At 32.9% G+C, this 14,432-nt stretch overlaps 1 protein-coding gene across 1 annotated transcript; it reads right to left on the minus strand.

Moving 5' to 3' along the window:
- Window positions 1-286: 286 nt before the first annotated feature.
- Window positions 287-10,533, minus strand: LOC129292818 (uncharacterized protein At5g08430). The gene is made up of 8 exons (XM_054930469.1): window positions 10,341-10,533; window positions 8,518-9,304; window positions 6,682-6,794; window positions 6,148-6,207; window positions 4,196-4,246; window positions 3,400-3,471; window positions 1,901-2,270; window positions 287-910 (listed from the first exon to the last, which is right to left on the minus strand). Exons 2-8 carry the CDS (start codon window positions 9,191-9,193, stop codon window positions 510-512), a joined length of 1,743 nt encoding a protein of 580 aa, XP_054786444.1. The 5' UTR covers window positions 9,194-9,304; window positions 10,341-10,533; the 3' UTR covers window positions 287-509.
- Between the last annotated feature and the right edge of the window lie 3,899 nt (window positions 10,534-14,432).

Below are 14,432 nucleotides of genomic sequence, written 5' to 3' on the forward strand. Positions count from 1 at the left end.
AAGCTAATCGTTTTTTAATAATCAATAAGATGATAGAAATTTCAAAACAATGAGAAACCTGATGATTATCCTTGTTATAGTAACCAATACTGGAAGTGCAAGGATTGTTATCATGTAGATATGTAGTAAAATTAACGTCAATAATATCTTTATTAGTTCCACATAAACAAGAAGGAAAAACAAGTAATAAGAGAGAGATAATGACAGGCACCGTAGAGAGAACATGATCAATCAGTAAGCATAAATTCAACAATACAATTGTAGATTGCAGGTTGCACGTAGCATATGGATCAAACAGAATTGACCTGAACTAATTATTATTATCATGGCTAAAAAAAAAAGAACTAATTATTATCGTTTGGTGTACAAGATGCATGTATACAATGACGAAATGAAAATCTAAGGTTTTCAAACGTCACATGAGGTATTTGTCCGATGTCAGTCTTGTGTGAGGCAATGTTCACAAGACTCCTTTTTTGGAGTATCCATACCTTATGTTCTGCAACTGTTCAATTGGCAAAAAACCAGTGAAGAACATCTACCAACAATACACATTCATCAGGCCTTTGACCTGCCTTCCAAATCTTAAAATCTGGAGGAAAGTAGTTAGCATCACTCCAGCGTTTTAGTAAATCTACTGAAAATGGTCCTTGCACACGGCCCCGAGGATCTCTGTAGTGCCATCCTATCGACCAGTCCAGCATCTTAGCAGTAGTCTGTTTTTCAGAGCTCGGTTCTTCATTTTCCTCGCCATCATCATCACTTAATTCGATTACTTCACGTGGTGGAATCGGCTTGTTCGGCGTTCCTCGAGAGACCTTAGCTTTCTCAAGTCCAGCTTCACCATCATCCTCACAGAGGTCTATTTGTTGCACTGGCTGCTGTTGAGTATGAATACCGTTGCAGTTTTCTGCGAAAGCATGCCAAAGTATAGCAATGATATCAAGGGGGTTTGAGTGTATGTTGAGATGCTTGGTGAGATATTTAAGAGAGTTAGTTCTCCCACTTCAATAGCTCAATTTTGGGAGAGATCCCCATCCCACTAAAGTACATGTCAATTGGAATTAGAGCTGGTCAACAATTTCATAGAGGGCTATAGCAAAGTCGAGTGATGTGTCACCGAGTGAAGTGTCACAAAGTGCACTGACCAGGACAGCAACTCTCCAAGGGAGCCAATTGCTAGAGACTTTGTTAGCATGAGATTCATAAGTCCCACACTAAAAGGTAAAGAATACTCAGTGGGATATGTATGTGGGCTGGTGCTCCTACATTAATAGCTTTTGGGAGAGGGATCCTTATCCCATTTGAGTAACCATTAGTTTTCTCTACACGACTTCAACCTTGGGAAAGTTTGAATTTGATAATTTCGTTTTGTTATGATAGGAAAGGCTGCCTAGGGTTGAACCATATATATATATATATAAGATGGATTCTATTGTTTGGTAACTATAAAATTAGAAGAGCCGCTTCTACTAGGCTCGATTTTTATCCTTCAAGTATTGGAGGCGTAGAAAGTACAAAGACAGGATTAAACCCTCTTATCTTGATTGCATGTTTACCAAGAACAATTCACTCTTCCCTTACTAAAAAGACCCATTAGTGACTAGGTCCAATGTTGCTCTATACCTGCCAAGTTCGAAACCCTCACTGCCATAACAATCATCAAGGTTGCAGACATTTAGCTATTACTTTCGGAGCTTCACACCCTGTCTTGATGGGGATGAATATAATATTTGATCAAGCTATAGAGTTAGATGGCTTGTAAAAGTAATTAATTCCATCCAAATCAGACAGCATTTTGGATTCAAACGACTAATTTTCTGACGCGTTCATTTTGGTTTTCATGTTGGAATTGCTTGTTTGAGATGAAACTTGGAAAAGCGGAAGGTTTATAACGAACCTGCAGAAACCGGGTCATGAGAATGTGCAGTTCCACTTGCAGGCATGTCACACATAACCTCTGAGGATCCCCTGAGAATTGAATTAGGTGATTTGTTTTCATGTCTTGCACAATCAGCTATGTTCGTTGTTGTACTTTCAGGTTCAGGAGCATCTCTAACTTCCTTTTGAACCTCTCTCAGCAAAGATGCCTGCTTACATGTAGCCTGCATTGATTCTGGTGAACCATTTTCCATCTTTTCTTCTGGAACATCTGGTGCTGTAGATTCTGATTCTATGTCATCCGAAATAACAGATGGAATTTCCTGCAATAGCCGTGCCTGTTCATCGAGAGTCTGAAGCTTCGCCTTTCTCTGTAGGTAGTCATCCAGTGTAATTCCTACTAGTAATTAAGGAATCCAGATTTTTATAGGAAAGCTTTCTTCCAGCATTTTGACTAGAATTAGCTCTCAAGATATGACACATGATACTCAAAACATAAGTTTAGTGCAAAATGTTCATCACCCTAACAGAGATTTCCTTCCATGAACGTGTAAAGGAATTTGGTCAAAAGAAAAAAACATGTAAAGGAATTTAGAAAGAGTGAACAAAAGTTTAACCGATATGCATTACATCAGAGAACCATAGAAGCTACTCTTATGCATGTGCGACAACTCAGAGAAGTTGAATAGGTTGTAGAACTCACTCCATCACCATAATTAAAAATACAGGCTCAAGCTGAATAGGTCACAACTCACAAGTTTTCATATTAAGATGTCAATATGAAAACAAATACTCTCTCCAATTCTTATTATAAAACACTTTCAACCGCTTCACGCATCTTAAGAAAAGTTATTCTTTTTCTTGATCCCATAAAAAATGAGATATATTTTCATTTTTATCCTTAACTTTAAATCATGATACAACAACATTAAATACCTTCATGTTAATCAAGAAAGGATAAAATTAGAAAAAAAAATTTAATTATTACAAGGTGTCCTACATTTTGAACCAAAAATTACTCCTAGAAGGTGTTCTACAAATAGGACCTGAGGGAGTACATTAGCAAGCCAGACAACTCCCTGAACACAGGAACAAGGATAAACTGAAAAAGGATTGCCATGTATGCTTTTTGCTATTATTTCCCTTAACTTGATTGGAAGGCACTTAAGAAATCCATCCATCTGAACACTGAACACTACAAAGATAACAGATTTTAAAAGGCTTGCAAAATTAATGACGGGTTTTTTCATCTCAATCTCCACATTATAAATAAGCAAATGTTCCTGAAGCTGCCAAGTATCATTATATATTAACTGTCAAAATGGCGTGGATTTTATTCACACACTAATTGAACAGTTACATAATAACCTATAAAGCATGCTTTACAGAACACATCTAGTTGTATTACCCAAGTAATGCATATGCTTAACCAGTCACTACATTTTATGACATTCTAACACATATAGATAGAGAGATATTACCATAATACAGTAAAGAATTTCATCTTAGGAAAGGATATTCTTTGCGCCATCCCTTTTCATTAGCTCGTTCAATGAGATTTTGCAACATAGTGAGTTCCCTTGCAAGCCACTAGAACAAATTCACCACATAAAGAAAAAGATAATAAGTCAGGTGAAGAATCAAAAGAGCGACACTATAGATAGACAAAACAAGCAGAACATTTTCTATCTGGTGAGATAGCCACATGGAACTCACAAAACATGCTTCTATTTATTTAATGTCACTGTATATCAAACGCTCTTTTCTATCTACCAAGAAAAGGTTACATTTTCTATCCCATGATCCTATCATTTTGTCTTCTTTGCCTCTATTGAAGAGTGGCATATTGAATGGTTTTTTATCTCGGAAACAAAGCCTTTCCAGACCTGTCCCTTTCATTATTATTTAAAAGTTCCCTGCACTATTTCCTCTTCGGATCATGTGCCACTAATAACCTGTCTTTGTTACCCACATGAGCCAACCTGAACCAGGCTTTCAGGAATAAATCACCAGAACAGTGGCAATTGCGTCATTCCAGCATGCCTCACATGATTCTGATGATTCAAGCAGCAATTCTGGTCATCGCAAATTCACAATAATTCAAATGCTGGATTTGCATCATTTTTTTCTGGGACTAAAATCATATTCTGCATTTTTAATCAGAAACTCTGATTTCAACAACTATATTTTCCACACAGGATTGGGAGGACTTGTTCTTATCAAATAAGGATACCATATTAACGCATATAAAAACACTATTGAAACAAAAAAAAGAAGAGGAAGAAGAAGAAAGCAATATGAGCCCAATACTCACATGCTTTGTCATATCCTCGTGCAATATTCTAGCCTTCTGCTCTAAATCCACCTACAACATATAGCACAGACACATTTATTTAATGAAGCAAATGGAAAAGAAAAATGCTGGAGATTACAATTTGTACAAGCTTATCAATAAGTTTATTTTTCAATTATAGATTTACTGAACTGTAATTCCCTCCAAACAGAGAATGGAATGGCTAGCTGTCAGTATCAGATGATCACAGAGAAGGAGGAAAGAAAGAAAAGCATAGCAAATAAGCAACCGTTGAAGCAAAGGTTTTCCGGCTTTACAGAGGCCAGAGTCTCTACCACCACCAAAAATTCATCGCTCCATCTCACACAATACCCCCTCCAGATATTCACCCCCAACATCCTCCCTTCTCTCTCCAGTCTCCACCAGATCATGTTTCATGTGACCCACTTTGTTATGAGAATATTCCTTCTCCAACTTTTTTGCTACCTCATCGGCATTTTTACCAATAACTGAATTATCAATCATTTTGTCCTGATTCTATTTCTGATAAACCAGTTCCCTACTGGCCTAACCTTTTTGGGCCCATGATAGTATCAGTAAATCTGAAGGTACAAAATCATTTAGGTTATGCCGATAAATTATTCAGATTCATTATTAGTCAGAGCACTTGAAGTCATGAAACCCTGAACCACACAATCAAGAAGACAAGGTTGTGACGTCATTTATATTCCATGTACTTACGCTTCATAGTGCAAATAATCTTACAGATAAGAGAAATGTTAACTGCAATAAGCAAGGATGTCTAAGTTAAATTTTTAGAATATTAAAATTAGCTTCTGAAAATGGTTATAGTTCTTTGCAAGGGAATCATCAGTTTTCACAAAAAGACTACAACCAGTAGCATTAATTTCACATTGGATCTGAATAAAAATAACTGATGGATCAAAAAAGTAATACAATCATGTATCAACATTTCAATCTCAACTTTTCTAATCCTAAAAAAAATGTTGGGATGCATATGATGCATTAAGGCTAACACAATTTTAATTCAATGCTCTCCTCCCTGTTGGTGCCAAAAAATAAAATCACAAACCTACAAAGGCATGGACCAAAAAAAATCCACCAGTTTCACATCATAAAAGATAGTACAGTGTAAATTTAGAAGAAAGGAGACTTGTCCTAGACATTATGGGATAAACATGTAAAATTTACTCCATTATACTTTCTTGTCACATTCTAGAGATGCACCCACACATGTATTCAAATTCAAAAGCATGATCAAGCTAGCTAAAATTAATTTTGAAGTATATTCAGCTTCCAACAGGGGATCTGGTTCCTTCCTCAGATCCTTCTAGTCCTCACCAACGGTTAAATGTTCATTGGTAGGGTCTAAACATCTCTTTAGACAATGAAGGAATCCAGGAGCATCCAAAGGAATTTAATGCAGACAAGGATAAGCTAGCAGAAGTACTCGTGGTCAAAAGCTCAAATTGCTATATTGTTTTCAGGAGGATCTAACCCTCAGGATCCCTTGAGCAGTGTGTGATTCCAGGGTCCATAAGGTCCCAGTATAGCCTCAAATTGCAAATTGGTACCCCTGAGAAAGAGGTTGGATATTCACTATGACTGCATCACATTACAAAGGCATACATGCAGCACAAGACACTGATTGTTTTCTGTCTAATAGAAAACTCAAGACCCAATTACCAGGTTTGAATGAATTCAATTGAGAGGATTCTTCAACAGATTATACAAACATCTTCTCATGCTTGTTTGATATCTGATGAGGTTAACATTTAACAATCAAATCAAACCTAATGAAGCCATAGTTCAAGAGTAAACAACCTTTCATTTGGAAAGATAGACAGTGCTGTTTATTCCTTGCAATCCATAATTCAAAGCAATATATTGTTCTGTGGGATAGCAGAAACTACACTGTTTTAAAAGTAATGAAATTTAAAAACAAAACTCACAATCATAGGCCTCTTGAGCAAGCCACCCTTCACTCTCTGACAAAGATCGTCACACTCCTCCTGAAACCAAAACCAATAATATACACCAAAAAAGCTTTCAAGGAAAAACTTAATAGACTAGTGGGAAGTCATGCAAAACTTATTCTAGGCAAAGGAAACTCTAGTTTAGACAAATTTTAGTTTTATGTAATTTTTTACTTTAATTTGTTTACATATTTTCTGAGTTGTTATTTATTTTATTTTCTTACAATGGGATCCCTTCATAGAGACCATTTTGAATTGATTGCAATTTTTCCCTGCCACCATCATTCATTGCCCTGCTCACTCTCCTCCCTTTTTGTCTACTGTTCAGTATCAAATTTAATGTAGAGAGTTCTGGAACATGATAAATCTCATAGTGAAGTAGAGCAACAACATAAGCTGCAACATGTCTCCAATAAATGCACATTAGAAGCAATTTTACACTTTTGACCTAGTACATAAGTCCATTTTTGCTAAGTAAAATTTTAAACAAAATTGAAATATTAGTCATACCTCAGAGAAGTCTTCATCAGAAAGCATGTGAATGCCAACATCTTTAAAGAAACCAGAAACTTGAAGGAGAATTTCCCCACTCACATCCTTCTTTCCAGGGCACTTCTTTATACCTAAAGGATAGCCAGGGAGAATTATATTATAAATATCTGGTGCATGTGAAGCGCATAAACAAATGGCGTTTAGCATGCAACATGAAACAATTTATCAAAGAATTGAGAATCATCAACGAAAAGCACAGATAAATAGTGATCACCAACAGATCTTTAAAGAGAGGCATATGAACTGACAATTATCTTTACTAGAGGGCTTAAATCTGCAGAGCATAATTAAGAATTCTTAAGACTCCAATATCCAATCAGTGCACGAAACCATCCTTGGCTCACTCAACAACTTCTTTTTGACATTAGGTATATAGTTGTGCTATTCAGGCTACAAACATAAAATGCAATTAATGTTATGAACTGATATGCTATATTAAAACATGGTAACATGCTATCAATGTGAATCATCAAAATGTCCAAAACCTTGTAACTGGCATATGCAATTTTTTTTAATAAGGAAAATCATGCGTTTTGGTAAGATTCATTTTGAGGGGATCATCTTTGCTTTTATTGATTCTGCCTTGTTTGAGTAAGAATCTTTTTCTTTCATCAAAATAATAAAAACAACAAGAATCCCTATTGTTTTAAATTACTACTTACTCTCATCAACAAATCTTAGTTCAGCTCAATGTTTGAGCCTCAGGCATCTAGCTTGCCCAAGGAATAGGTTGTTTGGTAATTGGTACTCCATTGGAAATAGTCTATTAACCGATTACCACCTAACAAAGGTGAAAGACGCTCTTAAGGCACCATATTTGTAAAACCCTGGAAATGCTAGAAAGGCGCTCACTCAAGTGAATCAAGGCACTACAATAAAAAAAAAATGATGCAAAGACAAAAAATAGATAAAAAATAATTTGAAAGAAACCTTCACATCAATTTTGAAAAATTATGACATTTGGACAAAGACTATTAAATGTAGCAGCACAAATGACAAAATACACTACTCAAGTTCAAAAAATTGTTTTAAGACATAGAAGAACAACCTAAAAGCCCATCATATTAGTTATCTGAATTGAAAAAAAAAATGAGAAAGTATAACCTAAATGTTATTTTAAATTTATAATATGAAAAAGTGTGCACTACTCAAGTCAAAATCCTTCATATGACTAAGGCAGCTAAGGCGCACCTAAGAGACACTAGAACTGCTTAGCGGCTTGCCTTAGCACCTCTGTGCTGACAACATATGGCCAACGAAGAAGGTAGATAACAGACAACAGCTTTGAGGAGATATTCATTTCTTCCAGATGGACATCCTTTAAAGGAAGAATGGAAATGATTACACAGAGCAAACAGGTGGCGTACAATGGATCTAAGATCTATACAAGTACTATCATCTTGAATTTACAACTATGAAATATAAGAATGATAACTTCAATTAGTTCATTGCCATTGTAAATAATAAAAAAATGGTCAATTAAGCCTCCAGATAACCTGAATTTATTAACCCTATATGAAAGACATCTACTGTCAAAGAATAATATTAAATATGTAGACAAGAACATAAGATTATGATTAAGTTATAGGCTTCTTTTAATAAGTGGCTTCCAATTCTTAAAATAACTTGTCAAGTACGTTAATTTTTCAGAAAGCAAATGCCATGCCACTGCGTTTGGAGGGATCATTCTAGAAGCATGCCGGGGATAATTCTAGAAACAACTTGTACATTTAAAAAGCTCGAGTAGGAGCATATATACATATGTGATGCCCTACCACACAACAAACGAAGTACCTGTAACTTGCAGAAGCTGGTGGGAGTTCTTCTGAAGATAATCATTTGGGTCACATCTTATTCTAATAAAACTTCCAACTAATTTACTCTCCAAAGTTTCAGGGTCTTTAAGAAGGTCCTGAACTAGGCTCTTCTTCAAATATGCAAGCTTGATATTAGCAGGAATGATGGCCGCAAAACAACTCTTTGGTTTTTTTGAAACCCTTTTCTTTGATAGAGTCTTACTCTCTGATGTTGTTGTCCTTGGGGATTCACACGTTGCCAAGGTGTTCTCATCATCTTCTGAGTTTAATAAAGAATCCTCAGAAGATTCATCACAATTCGCAGCCAAGTGTGACTCCAGCATCTCATTGATTTTGACTCGGCCGATTGTTTTCCTTCCGAACAGTGAATGGAGCCTTTCATCACAAACAATTCTTTTCTTTTTTTGAGGATGAATAAGGTTATTCCTCACAACATACTCATTTACAACAGCAGCTACATCATATTGAGTTAATGGCTTGCTAGTATCTTTACCAATTGATTCAAGAAATGAAATTAGTAGTGTCGATCCCCACCCAATGTACTCCCTCTTCTTTGATCTGACTTTCCTTTTCGATCTCGTTGGTGTATAAACCTGTCCATTAAATTGCCCCACCCAGAAGTCAGTACCGATTTCAGTTTTTCCATTCATCATAGCACCGCAAAATGCAGTTTATCTTAATTTTCTCCACTGCTATTAAGCCTGCTTGCTTTGAAATGCTCTGGCATCATACTTTCTGTTCCCTGTCGTCAGCTGCTGAGGAGCCTACAAAAGAGAAGAGTACTAAGGCATCGGTTTGAGACATAGGAGCAACATGATATCCTTGGACCTCTGGTAAGCCAAATGATGATAGAAATTTATTCGCGGCAATAAATATCCAAGATATGTATTACTGTGATTGCTATCCATTGTTTAACGGGACCCAAAAAAGGGTTTAGATAAAAAGGACCATTATCAATGAATAACAACCTCAGCTATCATTTAATATAGGCCAATATAAATAATTAACACAAAATTGAACAAATGTGATCGGCATGTTGCTAACTGGATATGTAGAAAAAGAATCCACCAACAGTCAGAAAAAAGCCGTTTATTCACAACGGTGTAGGTTTGCTCTAAATACAGTAGCACGGTACTTTCCTCATGGAAGATGGCAACCGTACTGAAATATTTCTATCAGGGCATGCTTTGAAGTTATGGCCCAGAGGGTAGTTACTTGTTCTCCGGATCCGAAATAGCAAATTAATATAATTCTCTTCCCGATTATTTAAAAGCTTGATTATTTCTTTGAATATCCTTATCTTTTTTCCTTAAACCGTTCTAGACGCCACATGTATCCTGATAATTTCTCTTCAAGTAAATTCATGAAGTTCTAATCTTTCCCAACATTAAACATTAGTACTGAAACAAGAACCCACGAGCTTTTCAAATGCAGAAAAATTGCAATACTTCATACCATGAAGAAAAACCAGAGGAATTTATTCAAACGAAGAAAAGTAAGAAAGGAAGAAAGAAAATTGTATTCAAAAGAAATTGTTGCAATCCCTACAATTATGCAAATGACCAAGTAAACTGGGATACAGTAGCTGCCAGAGTAACTATTTCATAGCAGAAGTTAGATGGAGCTGAGAAAAAGGGTTCACAAATGTAACAGAAAAAATCCGAAGGTCAGCATCAGCAACAAAAATTTCATAGAGAAAAGCATACACTAGAATTTTTAGAAAGTCAATTCAACAGCACGAGAGAAATAGAAGAATTAAACGAAAAGGAAGGAAAACGATGAACAGAAGGGACCAACTACCCAGTTGGGATGTGCCTCAATAAACTGTGCTTGACAATCATGGTAAACCGGTGGACGCTCCCAGAATGAAATCAAACCCCTTTTGTTTGCCTCGGTCACTGAACAGAGTCAAGAAGTGACGACAGTCGACAGAGGCGCAAGAAAATTGAAAGAAAATGAAAATTAAAACAGAAGAATGCAATCCTTCCTCAGTTACTCCGAAGAAGATCAACGTGGCGGGGGTAGGATCAGCTGTGAATAGTATTTAGGGTTAAAATATGTAAAGAAAAGTTAAATTCTGGCCTTTAATGGAAGAGATATTCTCATTCTCATATATTTTATAAAAATTTATTTATCTTGTCAATAATATTTTTTAATAATTAAATAATTTTATCTTTATGTTAAAAATGAGAAGATATATTAATTGTATATTTTTTCCATCATTATCATATTATTAATTGTCATATTATTAAGGATAAAATTAAAAAATTATTATAATTTTAACTACACAACAAACTTTTATTAATAAAAATATTTTATATATAAGGATGGAGGAAGTAAGTCATACTATTTACAAGGGCAACTAAAATGGCATGAAAATCTTCTTGAAATGTGTATATCACAGCAATATTTTTTAAAATATTATAATTCTTTTTAAATCTTTAAAAAGCTTTCTGACATTAAAATTTTTGGTAAAATTACTAAAAAAAAGTCCAGTTTAAAATATAAAAAATTGCACAATGAATGTTGTAATTTTTTTTTTTTGTGTTTTAGTCATTATGAGAAGAAAAAATAATATTTACTTAAATTAAAGTAGTCTCATAGATATTTATAACACTTTTACTTTAGGAAATCAAAAATTTGTACAGAGAAAATTATAATTGTTTGTTCTACTTTAATTATTGTCAAAAAAAAGTAGTCCTTACTTATACTAAAGTAGTAACACGTGAACTTCGCTGAATAAAAAATTTACACAAGAAAATTATAATTACTTTTTTATTTTAGTCATTGTTAGAAAAAAAATAATCATTGTTTAAATTAAAGTAGTCATCAATATTTACAATACTTAAAATTTTGTGAATTAAAAATTTACACAAGAAAAATTATAATTGCTTGTGCTATTCTAGTATTACTGGAAAAAAATAGTTATATCTTAAACATAAGCAGTCATTGATATTTATTTTTTTTAGGGCCAAGGTTGCTACATTTTTTTTTATTTTAGATGGGAGCATTTTAGTCATTTCTCCAAAAAATTATTAATTTCAAAAAGGTCTCTATCGATTTAAGAAGAATTATGACATTTTGTGGGACCTAATTGTCATTTGCATATTTTAGGAGAATTTTCTATCATTTTTCCTCTTTGTAATTTATAATTTGTAAATAATAATTAAAATTATTTACAAATAAGATTGCTCAACAGAAAGTATCTATGAATAATAAAACAATATAAAAAAATTTACAAATTTATTATAGTACTCTTAATTGGGTTGTATAAAAAAAAAGATTAATGAACATTTTAGACCTTGAAGTATTACATGAAAAGTGCGTTGAACTTTGAACCCTTAAAATGTGCAAAATAGGTTCTAAACTTTTAAATTCATAGCAAATTATTCCCCACCATTATCTTTTTATTAATGTTGTTACTGTTCACCATATTGTTCACCATGGGGTTCAATCAAAATGTTGATGTTGTAGTCCCTTACTGATATGTCATATGTTAATTAGTACCATAAACCATAAACTATTGTGTGAGTAGTGTCATGGATCCTAAACTTTAAAATTTTGAGCAAATTACCCCATCGTTTATGTATAAAATGTTGATTATTATATAGATCAAATTAGCCTAAGCATGGTTCGTCACGGTGAAGGCATTGTTGGCTATGGCAAATGACTCATAATTTTGTGAAATGACATTTTTTGCCTCTTTTTTGTAATGTTTTTTAAACGATTAATATCTCATCCTTCCATATATTTTATAACCCTAGTTTAGTCTTATTTTGAATAATATTTATTTATTTAATTATGAAAATTTGGGATACCATTTGAAAAGAAGCTTAAGTATCAGAGGATTTTACAGACAATAGATATGAAAGTTGACAATTTCATCAACGAATTTAAAATTCAAATTAACCAATTAATTAAAATCCTTTGATATTTAAACTTTTTTTTTCAAATGGGATTTCAAATTTTTACTATTAAATAAATAAAAATTATTCAAATATGATTAAATCAAAGTTACAGAGTGTGTAGAAATATGAGATACTAACAGTTTGAAAAATATTACAAAAAAGGATACAAAAAATATTATTTTACAAAATTATAGGTCGTTCAGCCGACCAACGATGCATTCACCAGGTAGACCATGTTAAAGGCTAATTTGATCTGTATAATAATTAACATTTTATACATAAACGGTGGGATAATTTACTCAAAATTTCAAAGTTCAGGGTTTAGGATGCTACTCAAGTAATAGTTTAGAGCCTGTGGCACTAATTAATAAATGACATATCAATAAGGGATTGCTATGTCAGCATTTGACTGGGTCTCATAATGAACAATAATGGTGTTAAGAAAAAGATAACGGTGGAGTAATTTATAATGAATTTAAAAGTTTAAGATCCATTTTATATATTTTAAAAATTTAAGATCCAAGGTACTTTTTGAGTAATACTTCAAGTTTCAGAATGTTCATTAACTCATAAAAAAATTATAGAAAATATCACTAATTTTTTGTCTATGCGTGAATAACACTTTAATTTTTGAAATTTAATAAGGGACCTCCTAAGTTTTATTTTTTCAGACAAAGAAAACCATCAAGCTTAATTTTTAATTTGGTGCAAATAACTCTTTTTTGGTGATCAATATAATTATCATGTAATTTTATTAATGGATAACATAATATGTTATTGACTGAAATCGCACATAATTTTTTGAACAGGCTGAATACGCACACATACTCTCTTGCATTGATGGGAGAAAATGAGCATCCATTGACTCAAAATTCATAACATCTTCAATATGATATAATTTAGTCTACATAATTGTTATGATAATAATTTTATAGAAAGTTAATGGTAAAAAAATAGTCTTCAATAAGAATGTTCAAAGATGTAATTTGATTCTATTTTGGGCAAAACCTAAACCAAGCCTAATCAATCAATTTGTAAAAAATGACACTTGAAAAGTTTTTAATTGAAGTTGTTTTGGTTGGGTTTTAGGTAATTTGGTTTGGTTCGATTCAATTCACTTAAAAATTAGGTTTTGATGATTTTCTTAAATATATAAAATTATATTATTGGGTAGGAGTTTTATTAGTGTTTTATCAATTAATCAAGGTTAACGTAAGTGATAGAAATTCTCGCCATCTAAGTAATTAACTGGGTTCGACCTTAAACATATCTAGTCTTAAACATTATATGGATAATGTGTGTGTATGCATGTAACACTTTTTTGTGATGCGTGTAATTTTTGTTTATTGAAAAAATTACTAACAATTTATTGTTCTAAAATTTAAAAAGCATTTAATTTATAAATATTGAGGCTGTTAATATTATGAATTTGTTGAGAAAGGGCTACGTTTACAAAAATATAGCTGGAATACATATTAAAAATTTGAGTTAAGATTCAATTTTGCTTTTGTATTTATTTTTTGGAAGCATTGAATATCTTATACTCTTAAGTAGGACAATTTTTCCTTGAAATATTTTTTTGAGGTCCAAACATGTCCTTATGTTAAGATGCCATTAACTTTACTGTTTTCCATTGACATGGCATGTACGTGGGACCTATGTACAGTAACAAGTAAGACTCTAATCATGTCCTTTCATGCTAATTTACCCTTAAATTCTAGGCACCTTAAAGTTTTTTTTTTTCAGAAGCACTAGGTACCTTGAAATCTTATTAAAATAAAATTTAATAAAGATTGTCAAATTTAATAATTTAAATATTAAATATTTTCATATTTAATAATTTAAATATTGTTATTTATAAATATTCATTTATAACTTATAAATTACTTGTTAAATACTAACAACTCAAATTATCATTTTATAAATTTATAGATGACTACTTATTTTTTATATATCGATTTTCGATCTTCTCTCTAAGACAATA

The sequence above is a fragment of the Prosopis cineraria genome, unplaced genomic scaffold (genome assembly GCF_029017545.1).
Source record: "Prosopis cineraria cultivar Desert tree isolate PC_DT_omini unplaced genomic scaffold, ASM2901754v1 PC14, whole genome shotgun sequence".
Lineage (NCBI taxonomy): Eukaryota > Viridiplantae > Streptophyta > Magnoliopsida > Fabales > Fabaceae > Prosopis > Prosopis cineraria.